The sequence below is a fragment of the Nannobrachium achirus genome (assembly GCF_963921795.1).
Source record: "Nannobrachium achirus genome assembly, chromosome: 8".
Lineage (NCBI taxonomy): Eukaryota > Metazoa > Chordata > Actinopteri > Myctophiformes > Myctophidae > Nannobrachium > Nannobrachium achirus.
The window spans coordinates 9,123,360-9,136,407 of record NC_137817.1 but is presented as its reverse complement, the minus strand read 5'-3'; the positions used below and the strand labels follow the sequence as shown (position 1 = coordinate 9,136,407).

The 13,048-nt window shown below is 42.6% G+C and overlaps 1 protein-coding gene across 1 annotated transcript; it reads left to right on the top strand.

The window, feature by feature from the left end:
- Window positions 1–6,712: 6,712 nt before the first annotated feature.
- sfrp2l (secreted frizzled-related protein 2 like) lies at window positions 6,713–12,783 on the top strand (the record flags this gene model as incomplete). Its single annotated transcript, XM_080731175.1, has 4 exons — window positions 6,713–7,002; window positions 9,040–9,305; window positions 10,634–10,714; window positions 12,323–12,783. The coding sequence occupies 4 exons, from the start codon at window positions 6,713–6,715 to the stop codon at window positions 12,781–12,783; spliced, it is 1,098 nt and encodes a 365-aa protein (XP_080587301.1).
- Window positions 12,784–13,048: the final 265 nt, after the last annotated feature.

Below are 13,048 nucleotides of genomic sequence, written 5' to 3'. Positions count from 1 at the left end.
CCTGTCGATTCCTGTGTGGATGTGCAGTGATGGAAGAAGTACTTTTAGGGTTTTTTACTTAGAAACGTAGAAACAGCCCCCATAAAATTATTGTTTAGTGATGAGTCATCACTTTTCAAAGTTTTGTGGGAGCCGCCTTGACCCCAAGGAATGTTTTCCGTGCAAAACAAATGCTTGCAATGGATTCAGAATCTTTAAAAACCCCCAGTTTGACCCCTCACATGCTACTTAAAGCATATTTATTTTGGTGTGTTTTATCCTGTATAGTTAATTTAATGGGACTCCAACTTTCATCAGCTGTAACTGATTCGCCTAGGGAAACTGAATTTCAGTCTTTGTGGGATGTGTTACTAGAGACCTTTACAAACACATTGTTGAATACAAATTTTGGTAAGGAATTTATTCCAGGATATGACACTATTTCTGAAGCTATTCCCTTCTTATTATGTATACATTAACACTTATTAGCTGGTGGCCCCATGGAACCTCCTCGAAGACCTCTGGGGGACCCAAAACCCCACTATGAGAACAAATCGCCATCCTAAATCAAATATATATATATTTTTTCCCCTTATAGCCTATACTCACTTGTTCTTATTTAATTGGTAAATTAAAACAGGTTATTTAGTCATGTTTATTGACCTCGAGAGAACATTTTTGGCTGACCACACAGCACATACGGACACATAACGATATCAAACTTACATAATAGATTATTAAACTATGATGAAATGGCTAAAACACAGCAAGTCTCACATTTAGGCTAATAGTTACCTGTATGTTTCTGTTCTATATACAAGTGACAAGATTCCAAAAATATAGTAAATTAATCTGAAGAATCATGCTGGATAATACAACAAATTAACACATTTCAAAAAGTGACACATCTCGATTCATGTAAAACACAATTTGAAATAAAACTCTAGTCTATTTTATCTCATTCTAGCCTAGTATGTGATAATTCGAGAACTGGCTCTCTATCTTTCTATTGCTTCAGGTGACCATTATTTCTTTAAAAAAAGGAACTTGCATCTTGTATTCTAAAAACATAGTCCCTATATAAACTACTCTTCCTTTAAAGAATACACACAAACTCACCTGTTACACAGCAGGTTTGGTGAACGGATAACAGCAGCACAAAGACGGTGGCACTTCAGTGGCGAGTGAGCTTTGAAACAGGTGTGTGACCGTGTGTCAAACTGACTGTGTTCATTGGAACACAGAGGAGGTAAATGAGCCGGTCCTTTTAAATAATTCATCCATCGCCCGCAGCTCGTGGAATTATTCAAACATGAGGCATTGGTCCCAATAAAACTAATAAACTATAGCCTATATCACAATACAGTTAAACTTACAACCTTGTACAAATTAAGAAATGGGACATTGACCTTTGTTAGCCTTAATAGGATGAATAAATAAAGTTATATGTACACTTTCTAGTATGATGCTGGCCTGCTGCTGCATGATGAATTGAGAGACAGCAGTGTGAGAGATGTTTTGGGGGTATCAGGTTAGCAGTGACAGGTGTGCAGGCGTGTGTGTGTGGAGTCCGGTTTCACTCTCCACTCAGAAAAGTACAGAAAAATACAAATACTAAAAACAGCAGTGGTTCTATTTTTATTTCAAGGACAGCCATAACTCTGACATAGCTATAAGAGTCAATTTAGTTCCATTTTGTACACTCTCAGAGTTCCATACCTGTAAGGTAGCTCTGGTCCATAGCGTTAGAAGGAATAAGGAGAACCTCCTTCTAACGCTATGGATCACAGCTACCTGTAAGGGTCGATTTGATTACATTTGTACGCTCTCAGAGTCACATACCTGTAAGGGTCCATTTGGTTACATTTGTCCACTCTCTGAGTTACATACAGGTCTGATCCATCTGGTTCCATTTGTACACTCTCAGTTACATACTGAGAGTGTAGGGATATCCTGTAAGGGTCCATTTGGAACTTACCTGTAAGTGTCCATTTGGTAAGTGTCCATTTGGAACGCCCAGAAGGACCCCTGAGGGTCCCTGCACCTCACTTTGAGAACCACTAAAATGCAGTATCAGAGTAGGGGTGGGCGATATGGACAAACTCAAAGATCCCAATACTTTCAACCAAATATTTTTTTTACCTTCTTTTTTTTTTACGTTTTATTACAGAATTACAAAAAACAATGCTCATCCACAAGCTCACAACATGTGTTTTGATTGATGGATTTATTGATGTGGGGCCCTTGGGGGGATTTCCAGTCAAATATGTTAATAATGCCACATCACAATCATTTTAGACACTTTGTCCGTTAAAAAATAGCATGTACAAGCTCACAGCATGTTACTCTCTGCTATCTACTATTTTTGAAAAATATTTTATTTCGCAGTTCTTTAACACAAATCTTCTGTTCTGGCTGTCCCTGGCACAAAATCTTTTCAGATGGGGGTCTGTGGCCAAATAGGCCCACCAATGATATCAATTTGGGGGTCCTTGCCATGACTTGAGAACCACAGATGTGGTTATACACAGCCGCAGCTATAATCAGATTAATAATGGGTGTGTGTTCAGTTGTGTGAATGTGGAAACATTGACCAGTGGCCACACCCACGGCTCTGGGCACGCCTTAATCTGACACACCTGTTATTAAAACGCTCCTGTTGAAAGTGGTTAAAGTCATTTCAGGGTGGCGCCCGCAGAGAGGTTGTCTGGATTGTCCCCGGTTCGCGTCCTGCCCCGCCCCCAGCAATGTGTGTAAGCCCCTTTTCGACTGCAGTTTTAGCCCCACACCACACCACACTACACCACACCACACCGCACCACATAACAATATCTACATTTTCCATTACACAAAAGTACCCCTATCGGTAAGAAACAAATTGACCCTTTTAACTGTGATTATAATACAATATAAATTTGTATTACAACTATCCTAATTATATTGCACTATAATGGATTATAACTGTGATTATAATACATTATAAAGTATTAATGTATTACTATGATAATTATAATACACTATAATAGATTATAATAGTGGTTATAACACAATAGAATCTAGTATTAGAACTATATCATGGTACTCTAAATGAAAAGCCAGTGAGGGATCAGTCATTATGATGTGTTTGGCCCTGTGTGGCCTAGCTCAGACCTACTCTAGAGTGGATACTTTTTAGTACCCTGTTTAGTACCACTTTCACACCACTCTACCCAGGTCCTTGTAGTGGAAAACCTGGCACAAGTGGGCGGTGTGGTGTGGAGTGGTGTGGAGTTGGGCCTGTGGAAAAGGGGCTTTTTCTTTTGTACCTGAGCAAATACTTATTACTGCTCCCCCTTATGGTCATGGTGACCATCTGAGTAGCCATCAGCTTGGTGAGCTGAGTGAGGCAGAAACTGAATTTGTACCAAGGTCTCCCTCTCTGGCAATTCTCTCCCAATGTTACACTTGTTGATCTGCTATTTTAGACCATGTTTGACCTCTGTTTTATTTGTATTTCACATGCCCAGAATAGGGATGGGTTGGTCTGAATTAACCTTCACTTTATTCTGTATTCATGATTGGCTCGATAGCAACACTTAAAGGATTAGTTCACCCATAAAATGACTTAGTTATTATCTATCAATTAGTACTACAACTACACACCACATGAAGCCTTGAGTGTTGGTTTTGGTCACATTCATAAGCCAATGGAGGGTATGTGCGTGACATCATCATACCCCGAAGTTATGCGGGAACGCCTATTGAGTGGCAACAAAATACTTTCTGGCCTTGACATCCCATACATCCAAACAGAAAAGTCCTATCCTAGTCCTACTTTGCCACTCGATTTGCCATTCACTTTATGCATGCGCATACCCTCTATAGTTTGATGTGTTCAATTGATAGAAAATACGTATTTTTTGGGGTGAACTACTCCTTTAATACTTGGATGATTAGGGGGTTGGTCTTATATTGTTATTCATGCTCTAAGGTCAATACTGTAGCTTCGCTGTACTTTACTCTACATAATATAGTCTACGTGCAAAAGGGACCAGGCAAGTTGTACTCTTTAGCCTCAGTGGATTGTTAGCTAATACCCCCTTTTGTATCTTTATCATTACAATTAGTACGACTTATTTTGCAACTCGTAGCTGTGTCTCCTTTTTCTGTAGCCAATCTGTCTTGTGTCTCCTAATTCTTTCCTGCTGTAACCATTGACAACTGAATTTCCCCTGTGGGATCAATAGGTCTAACACAGGCCCTGCGGCCTAGAGGCTAAATCAACAGCAATAAGATGAGGTTACAACAGTGTACTTCCCAATCTGGGGTGTAGGAAGTCGGACCCCCAGCTGCCTTTAAGGAGTTACAGCGCTATAACTCTGAGAGCACATTACGGTAAATGGTAAATGGCGCTTTACAATGATTGTGCATTACATTCACCCATACATTCATACACAGACGGCGGAGGAAACCATGCAAGGAACCAGCCTGCTTGTCGGGAGCAGTTAGGGGTTCAGTCAGTGTCTTGCTCAAGGACACTTTGACACTAACGGGGGGAGCCTGGGATCGAATGTGCCAGAGATAAAAGAGGACGGAAAAGAGAGTGGGTCCTTTCAAACTGAGGGTCCTTGAAATAATAAAGTTTTAGAATCACTAAAACGCTATACAATCACTAGTAGGACAAGTTACACACAGCTACATTACATACATTGGCCGTGAGTCATGACATGATGATGACCTTCTATTGACATGCAATCTCCATGCAGAGGAAATGAACTAACGGAATGGCTTGTTGTTTGTGTGAGTTAGATGTTCATGAGAAGAACACTGGTGTTGTTGTGGTGTGGAAACGGAGCAGGCTTGTGCTTTCTGGCACAACATCAAAGAACTTCTATCAACCTGCAGGTTGTTGAGTGTGAGACTGTGTGACGATGACATGTTATTACCTCCACTGTCTGCAACACTGTCTGTACACGCGTAGATAGATGGAGACAATTATTTGCCAATTACTTGCATAGTGATGCATTGAATGTGATGTTTTGCCCTGCTTTAGGCTATATCTACAGTAGGCTATACCCTTTCTTGCCCTGTAATCTGTACCTTAACTGCTGTGCTGCCATTGGAAACTGAGTTTCCCCTTTCCCCTCACAGGATCAATAAAGTTCTTATCTGAAACTCTATCTATAGCTCTATAGGCCTATTCTGGATAGTAGCAATCGTTGCAATTGAGTGTTTGTTCAGTAACAGGGGTCTGTCTCCCTCTCTTTCCAGCTATAGTAAACAGAAAATGCATGTTCAGGCCACGATACAGCATCCAATCAGGACAGAGAACTCATGCGGCAGGATACGTGATAATTAACAAATTAAATTGAAAGTAATGAAACAAAACTAAGCAGACAAAATTGGAATTAGGAAGCCTACACTATGAAAATGAGTCTGTTTAATGAGGTCTCTCTCCATGGTTGGGTGACATTGGTGTCCCACTTGAAAATGCATTTTCTGTTTAAAGAGCTACTAATATATAGCAGTGGTTCTCAACCTGCGGGTCTGGACCCCCAGGGGGGGCTCACATTATTTGGGGGGGAGATGATTAACTTAATGTGCAACATTGTTTTCTCACTCAACCGTAAATAAACCAACATAATGTTTAAGTGTATACATTACAGGGTATCTGCACATTTCTAAAGTGACAATTTCTAAAGTGACTTTTTGATACCTCTAAAATGACAAATCAAACATTGGCCAAATTGTCAAATATTAGTGGCAGAAATTGTGAAAATAGCCAATCTACATTTTATTCTTAATCCATTTCACTATGATTTCACCTGTTAAAATGTTATCCAAATGAGAGAATGTATAGAACACGGTTTCTCTCCCCAATATAATTATTGTCTGAATCTATCAGAGGACCCAAATGGGGGTTCTTGACAGACAGAGACATGAAAATGTTTGAGAACCACTGCTCAAGTCTACTCCACCCCCCACCCATGTGGGTGGGGCGTCAATGGGCCCCCAGGAAACCAGTCTGACAGGGTGGGATATGGCTGGGAGGAGACAGTGGTGTAAAACGTACTCACATTTCTTACTTACCGGTAAGTAAAAGTATCAATACTGCAATGTGGAAATAAATGCTACAAGTAAAACTTGGGAATAAAAAATGTAGTTGAGTAAAAGTACAAAAGCATTGGTATCAAAATGTACACAAAGTACCAAAAGTAAAAGTAGGCCTACTCATAATGAAGACTATATATCCCATTTCAAGTAGCCTATTTAAAATGTAAAAATATTTTGAAAATAGCAGATCTACAGGCTCACAGTTTGTAGATCGGCTATTTTCAAATGGCCAAAGGACTGATGTGGTTAATGCATGTTTTGTAATAATAATCAAACTCTACTAAGTAACTTTAACTTTAACTAAAGTTTTCAAATAATTGGAGTAGTGGAGTAAAAGTACAATGTTTGGATCCATGATTGGAGTAGAAGTAAAAGTAGGCCAATGAGAAATCGGAAATAATCAAATGAAGTACAAATACCTCAAAATGATACTTAAGTAAATGTACTTGATTACTTTCCAACACTGGGAGGAGGAGCCTGTACCGGGTACCCCCACCCCCTTCTTTGTTCACAGCACACCTATGGGCAGGTCGAGTCTAGAGTAGACACAGCACAGCACATTCACAACTTGGAAAGCTTGAATAAAACTTCAGTTAATGTTTTCTATTCAGTGTGACAACAACAACAAGGATCCATCGTCATGGACACCGCCTGTATCCTACGCAGCGTTGGAGTCCTGTTTGCGCTTTGCTTCGTGCGTTCTTCTGGCGGTTCTTCCTCCTCCGACGCGCAGCATTACGCACAGCTGAGCCTGAGCGGATCCCCCTCGGTGCGCTCCGTGTGCAGAGCCATCCCCAGCACCTTCTCCCTGTGCCACGGCGTGGGCTACCGACAGATGAGGGTCCCCAACCTGCTGGAGCACAGCTCCCTGCGGGAGGCGCAGCAGCAGTCTGCCGCATGGCTGCCGCTGGTCTCCAAGCTGTGCCACAGGTAGGCCTACTGTTACCATGTTATTAGATCTATTCCGGGGTCTTGGTTACCTTTTAGGGAGTCTACTGGTAGATATTGTTATGTAGCCAGCGGCAGCCTATTGTTTAGAGTAGACCACTGTTTCCCAAACAGTGGGTCGGGACCCATTTGTGGGTAACGAACACATTTTTATGGGTCCCTTCATTTATTTGTTTCCTGCATTTGTTTTTAATTATTTCTAAACATTTTCAAAAAACATTCCAAAAAAGCTTAAAATGTCATGTATTAAAAACAAAATTCAACAATTTTCTTTCATCATTTCATTAAGAAATAATCAAAGAAATTCCATAAATTACAAAACAAATGTTTAAGAAGTAATGAAAGTTAAGAAGTAATGCAAATAGCAGATCTACATAACATAGCACGTTATATTGTTTTTACTTTATTAACTGTTTATTTTAATCTATGAAATCCTGTTGCTTTTCAACACTGTGTACAACAGTATGGGCTACAGCACCAGTGCATTATTGCAGATTGTAGGATGTCACAACAAGTTTTGTCAAAAGTTTTCAAAATCTTTTCACAACAATGCCACACTTTGTGATATTATCTTGCCATGTTTTTGAATAGACGAGTAGCATACACAATTTAATTGGTGAATGTATTGTATGTTTTGTAATACTGGCATTAGCCTAATCTAAATCAAACTACAGTTTTCAAATCATTGTATAGTGGGCGTGATAGTGAAATTACATTTTTAATATCTATTATATTTAAAACACCAACTTCTGTAGTGGAGAGTCACAGAGTGGAGTGGAAATGTATCTCAAAATTGTGCCTAAGACAAGACACTGAAGACAGTATACACAACACATGGGTTTCTGGGGAAATAAGGCCCTATAAAGGACTTAAAAAGACAAAAACAAGTCCATTTTGTATTTAGGCCTGCTCTGTCACCATTTTCAGAGGGCATCAGTAAGCATTAGCAACACAATGGCACCGGCCTGTCCCCAGATTGCTGGTACTTAAGGTAATCAATAGCTACTATGACTGAAACTAATTGGGTGATAAACAGGCTGGCAGCAGGGGGTTTCCCTGGCATTCCTGGCACTTAATGGACAATAGACATTATGACCTCCCTGTAATGTATGTAAACATGACACTTTATGTTGTTGTTGACTGGTCTTACATACAATTATGAGACGTGTAAAAGTCTTACAGACAGTTGCAGAAACCCTGAGTACAATACTTGAGATTACTTGTACATCAATCTCTCGAGACAAGAGTCAATGATGGCTACTTGTCCCTTTTCACAGAAAATGAAAAGGGACAAGTGGGCGGTCCCTTTTCGTGACGATGGCTAGCCAGAAGTATACGTTTTTGTTGTCATTTAGAAACAGTTCAGATAGCCGTATACACTCACTTTGAGTTGGTTTGTTTTGTTTTCTGTGTTAAAAGAGAACACAATGTTGCACATTTTAAGCAACCTGGAAACCCATCATTTGGTGACCCCCTCCCCCCTGGGGGTCCCGACTCAGTTAGAACCACTAGTGGATACGCCATACACAATCTGGCGAGCCATCGCAAAGAAAGGGCGACGCCCACTCGGTCTGTCTCTCTTCCTTCAGAAGCGTAGCAACTCTGAGGCTGTCTCGAGAGATTACGCCATACATAACATCTATGTACAGAGGACCACAATGGAAACAAGCCCTTGGGATTTTTTTCTTTCCCATCATCTGTTATGATAATTGACTGTATGTTGAGTGTGATATAACAAAATAAAACCAGTAAGACTGAAGACTCCCTAATCGGGAGATAAGCGACCGTCAGGTCGCATACACAAACTTTAGAAGGCTTGTCGCATACACAAACTTTAGAAGGCTTTAGAAGGTTGTGGTTTGGCAGCCAGGGAGTGTGTGTGCAAAGTTTGGCATGGATAGGGTAAACGGTGGACTGACAGCCGGTGGAGCTTTTGATAGTAACTGCAACCTGACGGTCGCAATCAATCAATCAATCAATCAATCAATACTTAATTATTTCACCACTGTGCAACCACAGGGACACAAAGAAGTTCCTGTGCTCCCTCTTCGCCCCCGTGTGCCTGGCGGAGCTGAGTGGCGCCGTGATGCCGTGCAGGGCCCTGTGCGAGGCGGTCCGGGACGGCTGCGTTCCCGTCATGAACGCCTTCGGCTTCCCCTGGCCCGACATGTTCAACTGCTCCAGGTTCCCGCAGGGCACCGACCTCTGCATCCCGCAGACCGGAGACACGGAGGAGACGCGCACGGCACAGGAGGCCGCCACGCACGAGGAGGAGGCAAACAAAGGTGTGTGCTGTTTGTTTCTTTAAGCCAGGGGTCTTCAACGTTTTCAGGCCAAGGACCCCTTAGTTGAGACTAGAGAGATGAAGCAGGGAGGGACCCCACAACCTTTTCATAGATTCCATATAGTGTCATTGTTTGGCAGCACAATTGTCAGTGTATTTTGGATTCATGTCAATTTGTGTTTTCAGATATTTAACCACTTGAACCGTCAATACTTATACAACTTGACTTTCACTCACTTGAACCGTCAATACTTATACAACTTGACTTTCACTCTGTACTTAGTCTACTCTTTTTCGCATCTACACCAAAGCTCTTTGCTTAAAATAGACGAACTACAAGCTCAACGCCTCACAGCGCAAGGCGTTGTGAGCTTGTAGATCAGCTATTTTTGGCTAAAGTTCTCCCAATATGGACACTAGGGTTCAAGTGGTTAATAATAAAAAAGTTTCGATCACAAAAAGATTTGGAGGACCCCCTGTAGTAACTCTGAGAACCCCCTAGGGGTCCCGGACCCCCTGTTGAAGACCCCTGCTTTAACCACTTAAACCCCCATTGTGGTTGATTGATGTCCCCCAGGGCTTCATACTAGTGTCTTTTCGGTTGTCTGTTATTGTGGGGAAAGCTGTACAAGGGGTTTAATGTGCAGTAGGCCCAAGTGATATTCTTTTGTTAAGATCATTGTTAATCAGCAACTGTTATGTTAATCTTTGCTATTGGAGTGTTTGTTCAGTTTCCCTATCTCTCAGTAAACAGGAAATGTATTTTAAGGTCAGGTTACTCATTTCATCAAATCTGGAGAGAGAGAACTCCTAGGCCGGACTCACACATATGCGTGAAACATCTTCTCCGTATCGTCTGAGAATGAGGGGGGTGGGAGTTTCTCCGTATCGTCTGAGAATGAGGGGGGAGGTGGAGGTCCAATGCATTGTCAATGGAAGGTTGTTTGGTTTTTTGTCGTTGCCGTGTTTCTTGCTCAACCAAAGGCTGTCTTTTGGCCAAGAGACACGGCAACGACAAAAAAACCAATTGACAATGCATTGGATCCGCCCCTCCCCCCCTCAATCTCAGACTACACAGACACGATAGCTGTCGCAACTGTGTGTAGGGCGCCCTAAAGGATGAAGGATACACAAGTGAAATTGGAAGTGACGAAACAAAAACCAAAAACCGATGAGACAAAATTGGAATTGGAACACTTGACAATTGAAGCTGATTAATTGGATTGGGTACTCTCCTTAGATTGCATGAAAACTGGCAACCCTTCCGAAAATGTATTTTCTGTTTACTAAAATCAGAACACAGAGCTTTAACTTTTTCTTAATCTACAGGAACTGTGATCTGTGATGCCTGCAGTCTAGCCGCTGAGGGAGAGACTGACATCCAGGACAACTTCTGCCAAAGTCCATATGGTGAGAGCAGTCTGCCCCCTCCATCAGTAATACGCTTGGTTAATGAATTAGGTGGCACCGCTTTTGTCAAAATTGCAGATTCTATTTTACCGTTTCAGATCACACACACGCGCGCACACACACACACACATGTGTCTTCAAGGACAGTGTGTTCCATGTCTCATGTTCAGAAAAACACAACATCCATAGTGTTCATTTTGTAACACTGTTTGTTTTCATTTTTACCACTCACAGAGTTGAATTAACACTGTCTGTGTATCAAACATATAGTAGTTTGTTCTATCAATGTCGGGGTCCCCCAGGGGTCCTTGACAGGGTTCCAGATATGACAACATAAAAATCAGTTTAACCCTACATACTGTACATGGGATATTTGTAGATGGCCGATCTACAAGCTTGTAGATCTGCTATTTTCAATTTTTTGGATGTTTTGAAACATTTTAACTCATTTTGCGCCGATCCCGAGTATACTCGTGAAAAATACTCGAGTATCACATGGTGCCGATCCCGAGTATACTCGTGAAAAGTAATATATTACTGTAACGGCGGTTATATTACCGGATACAATGGCCGAAGGTCCCGAGCACATCTCCGTCGCTGATTTCTCATCATCACGGATCCACGAGCACAAAATAGTAATCCCATAACATTGAGGCAGACGGGGGATCTCATCTTTAATGTCCATTATCTCAAAACTACACTTTAGAAGCGAAGATGGAGGCAGATGCTCGCTTATAAAACACATGTTGAAAAGCATCGATCCGATCCGCCATTACACCACGTAAACAATGATCGATTCCGGCACAGGACGCGATGACGTCAGACCGAAAGTGTTTACGCTGTGGACTTCTGGCCTTCAAAATAAGACAACGCTAGTGAATGCAGCCTTTTGCAGGCACGCTGGACATTTTAATCCGTTAATTTAATTAGCACAAAATGGGTTAACAACAACAATCTCGTACGAGAGTTCCTGGCACAAAGTATTTTCAAATGGGGGTCCGCGGCAATTCGGCCAAATGCATAATCGTCTCTGTCGGGTGGAAACCTCATTATGTCCAAAACGTTTACTCTTCAGGATTAAAATGCAAAAGCACTTGATTTTGTAGAAGATTACGGTTAGAATACTGAGATAGGAGGTTTCTGCCCGACAGCAACACTATATATTTTTGGGGTCTCTGACATGAAAACGTTTGAGAACCACTGACCCAGTGAATGCACACCAAAACCAGGTGGGTCCTTGAAACAGGGTTCCCACGGTCATGAAATTCCTGGAAATATTTTGAAATTAGAAAAATATTTTTCCAGTACTGGAAAAGTGTTGGAATTTATCAAGGGTCCTGGGAGGTCCTGGAAAAAATAGCTATGCATTGTCTTTGGTTATTGATTTTGTTAATACCGCTGAAATGACAAATTAAACATGGGCCAAATGGGCAGAAATTGTGAAAATAGCTGATCTACATGCTCACAACGCCTCGCGTTGCGAGGCGTTGTGAGCATGTAGATCTGCTATTTTCAACAGGGTGTGGGAACCCTGTTGAAATGAAAAGGTCTGAGAACGACTCTGTTCTAACCGTCCCCTCCCCCCCCCCATTCTCTCCCAACCCCCAGCGTTCAAGTTACGACTGGGCAGCGTGTCCGTGGTGGGCGGCGACCGCCAGCTGGTGCCCCTGGGCCGCAGCCGCATCCTGAGGTGGGCCGGGGGCGGAGCCGAGAGAGCCGAGGGGATTGGAGGGGCCATGGCCCACAATGCCCTCTGGCTGCCCGAGGGGGGAGCCTGCGTCTGCCCCGGCCTGGACGACATCATGGGGGAGGACGGAGGAGGAGGAGCAGCGGAGGAGGGAGCGGTGGCGGCGGCGACAGAGGAGAGGAGGCGGAGGAACTCGGGAAGGAAAGAGGAAGGGGGGAAGGAGGGGAAGGCGGCGCCCGTGGCGGGGGGATGGTTCCTGGGCTTGGCCAAGGCGGACGAGGGGCGCCTGGTGTTGAGCAGACTGGTGAGGTGGACCAGAGAGGACAAAGAGCTGAAGAAGTTCATCAGGGCTCTGCTAAGACAGTCATGCTCAGTGCTATAGGTGGTGGATATATACGTACGTCGGCTACCGACGTTTTCACTGACTGTTGTTGGCTGCACTGTTACTGGTGATCCATGGAGTCAAACAACTTGAGATTCTATCTAACTCATACATGGGCAACTGGCGGCCCGGGGGCCACATGCGGCCCCCACCTTCACTTAATGCGGCCCGCAGGTTAATACCGGAATACTGATATATTATTGATTCCAAACATGGAGAAAATGACCGGCTTGAATTACTCCAGTCTATATTAGTAGCTAAATGA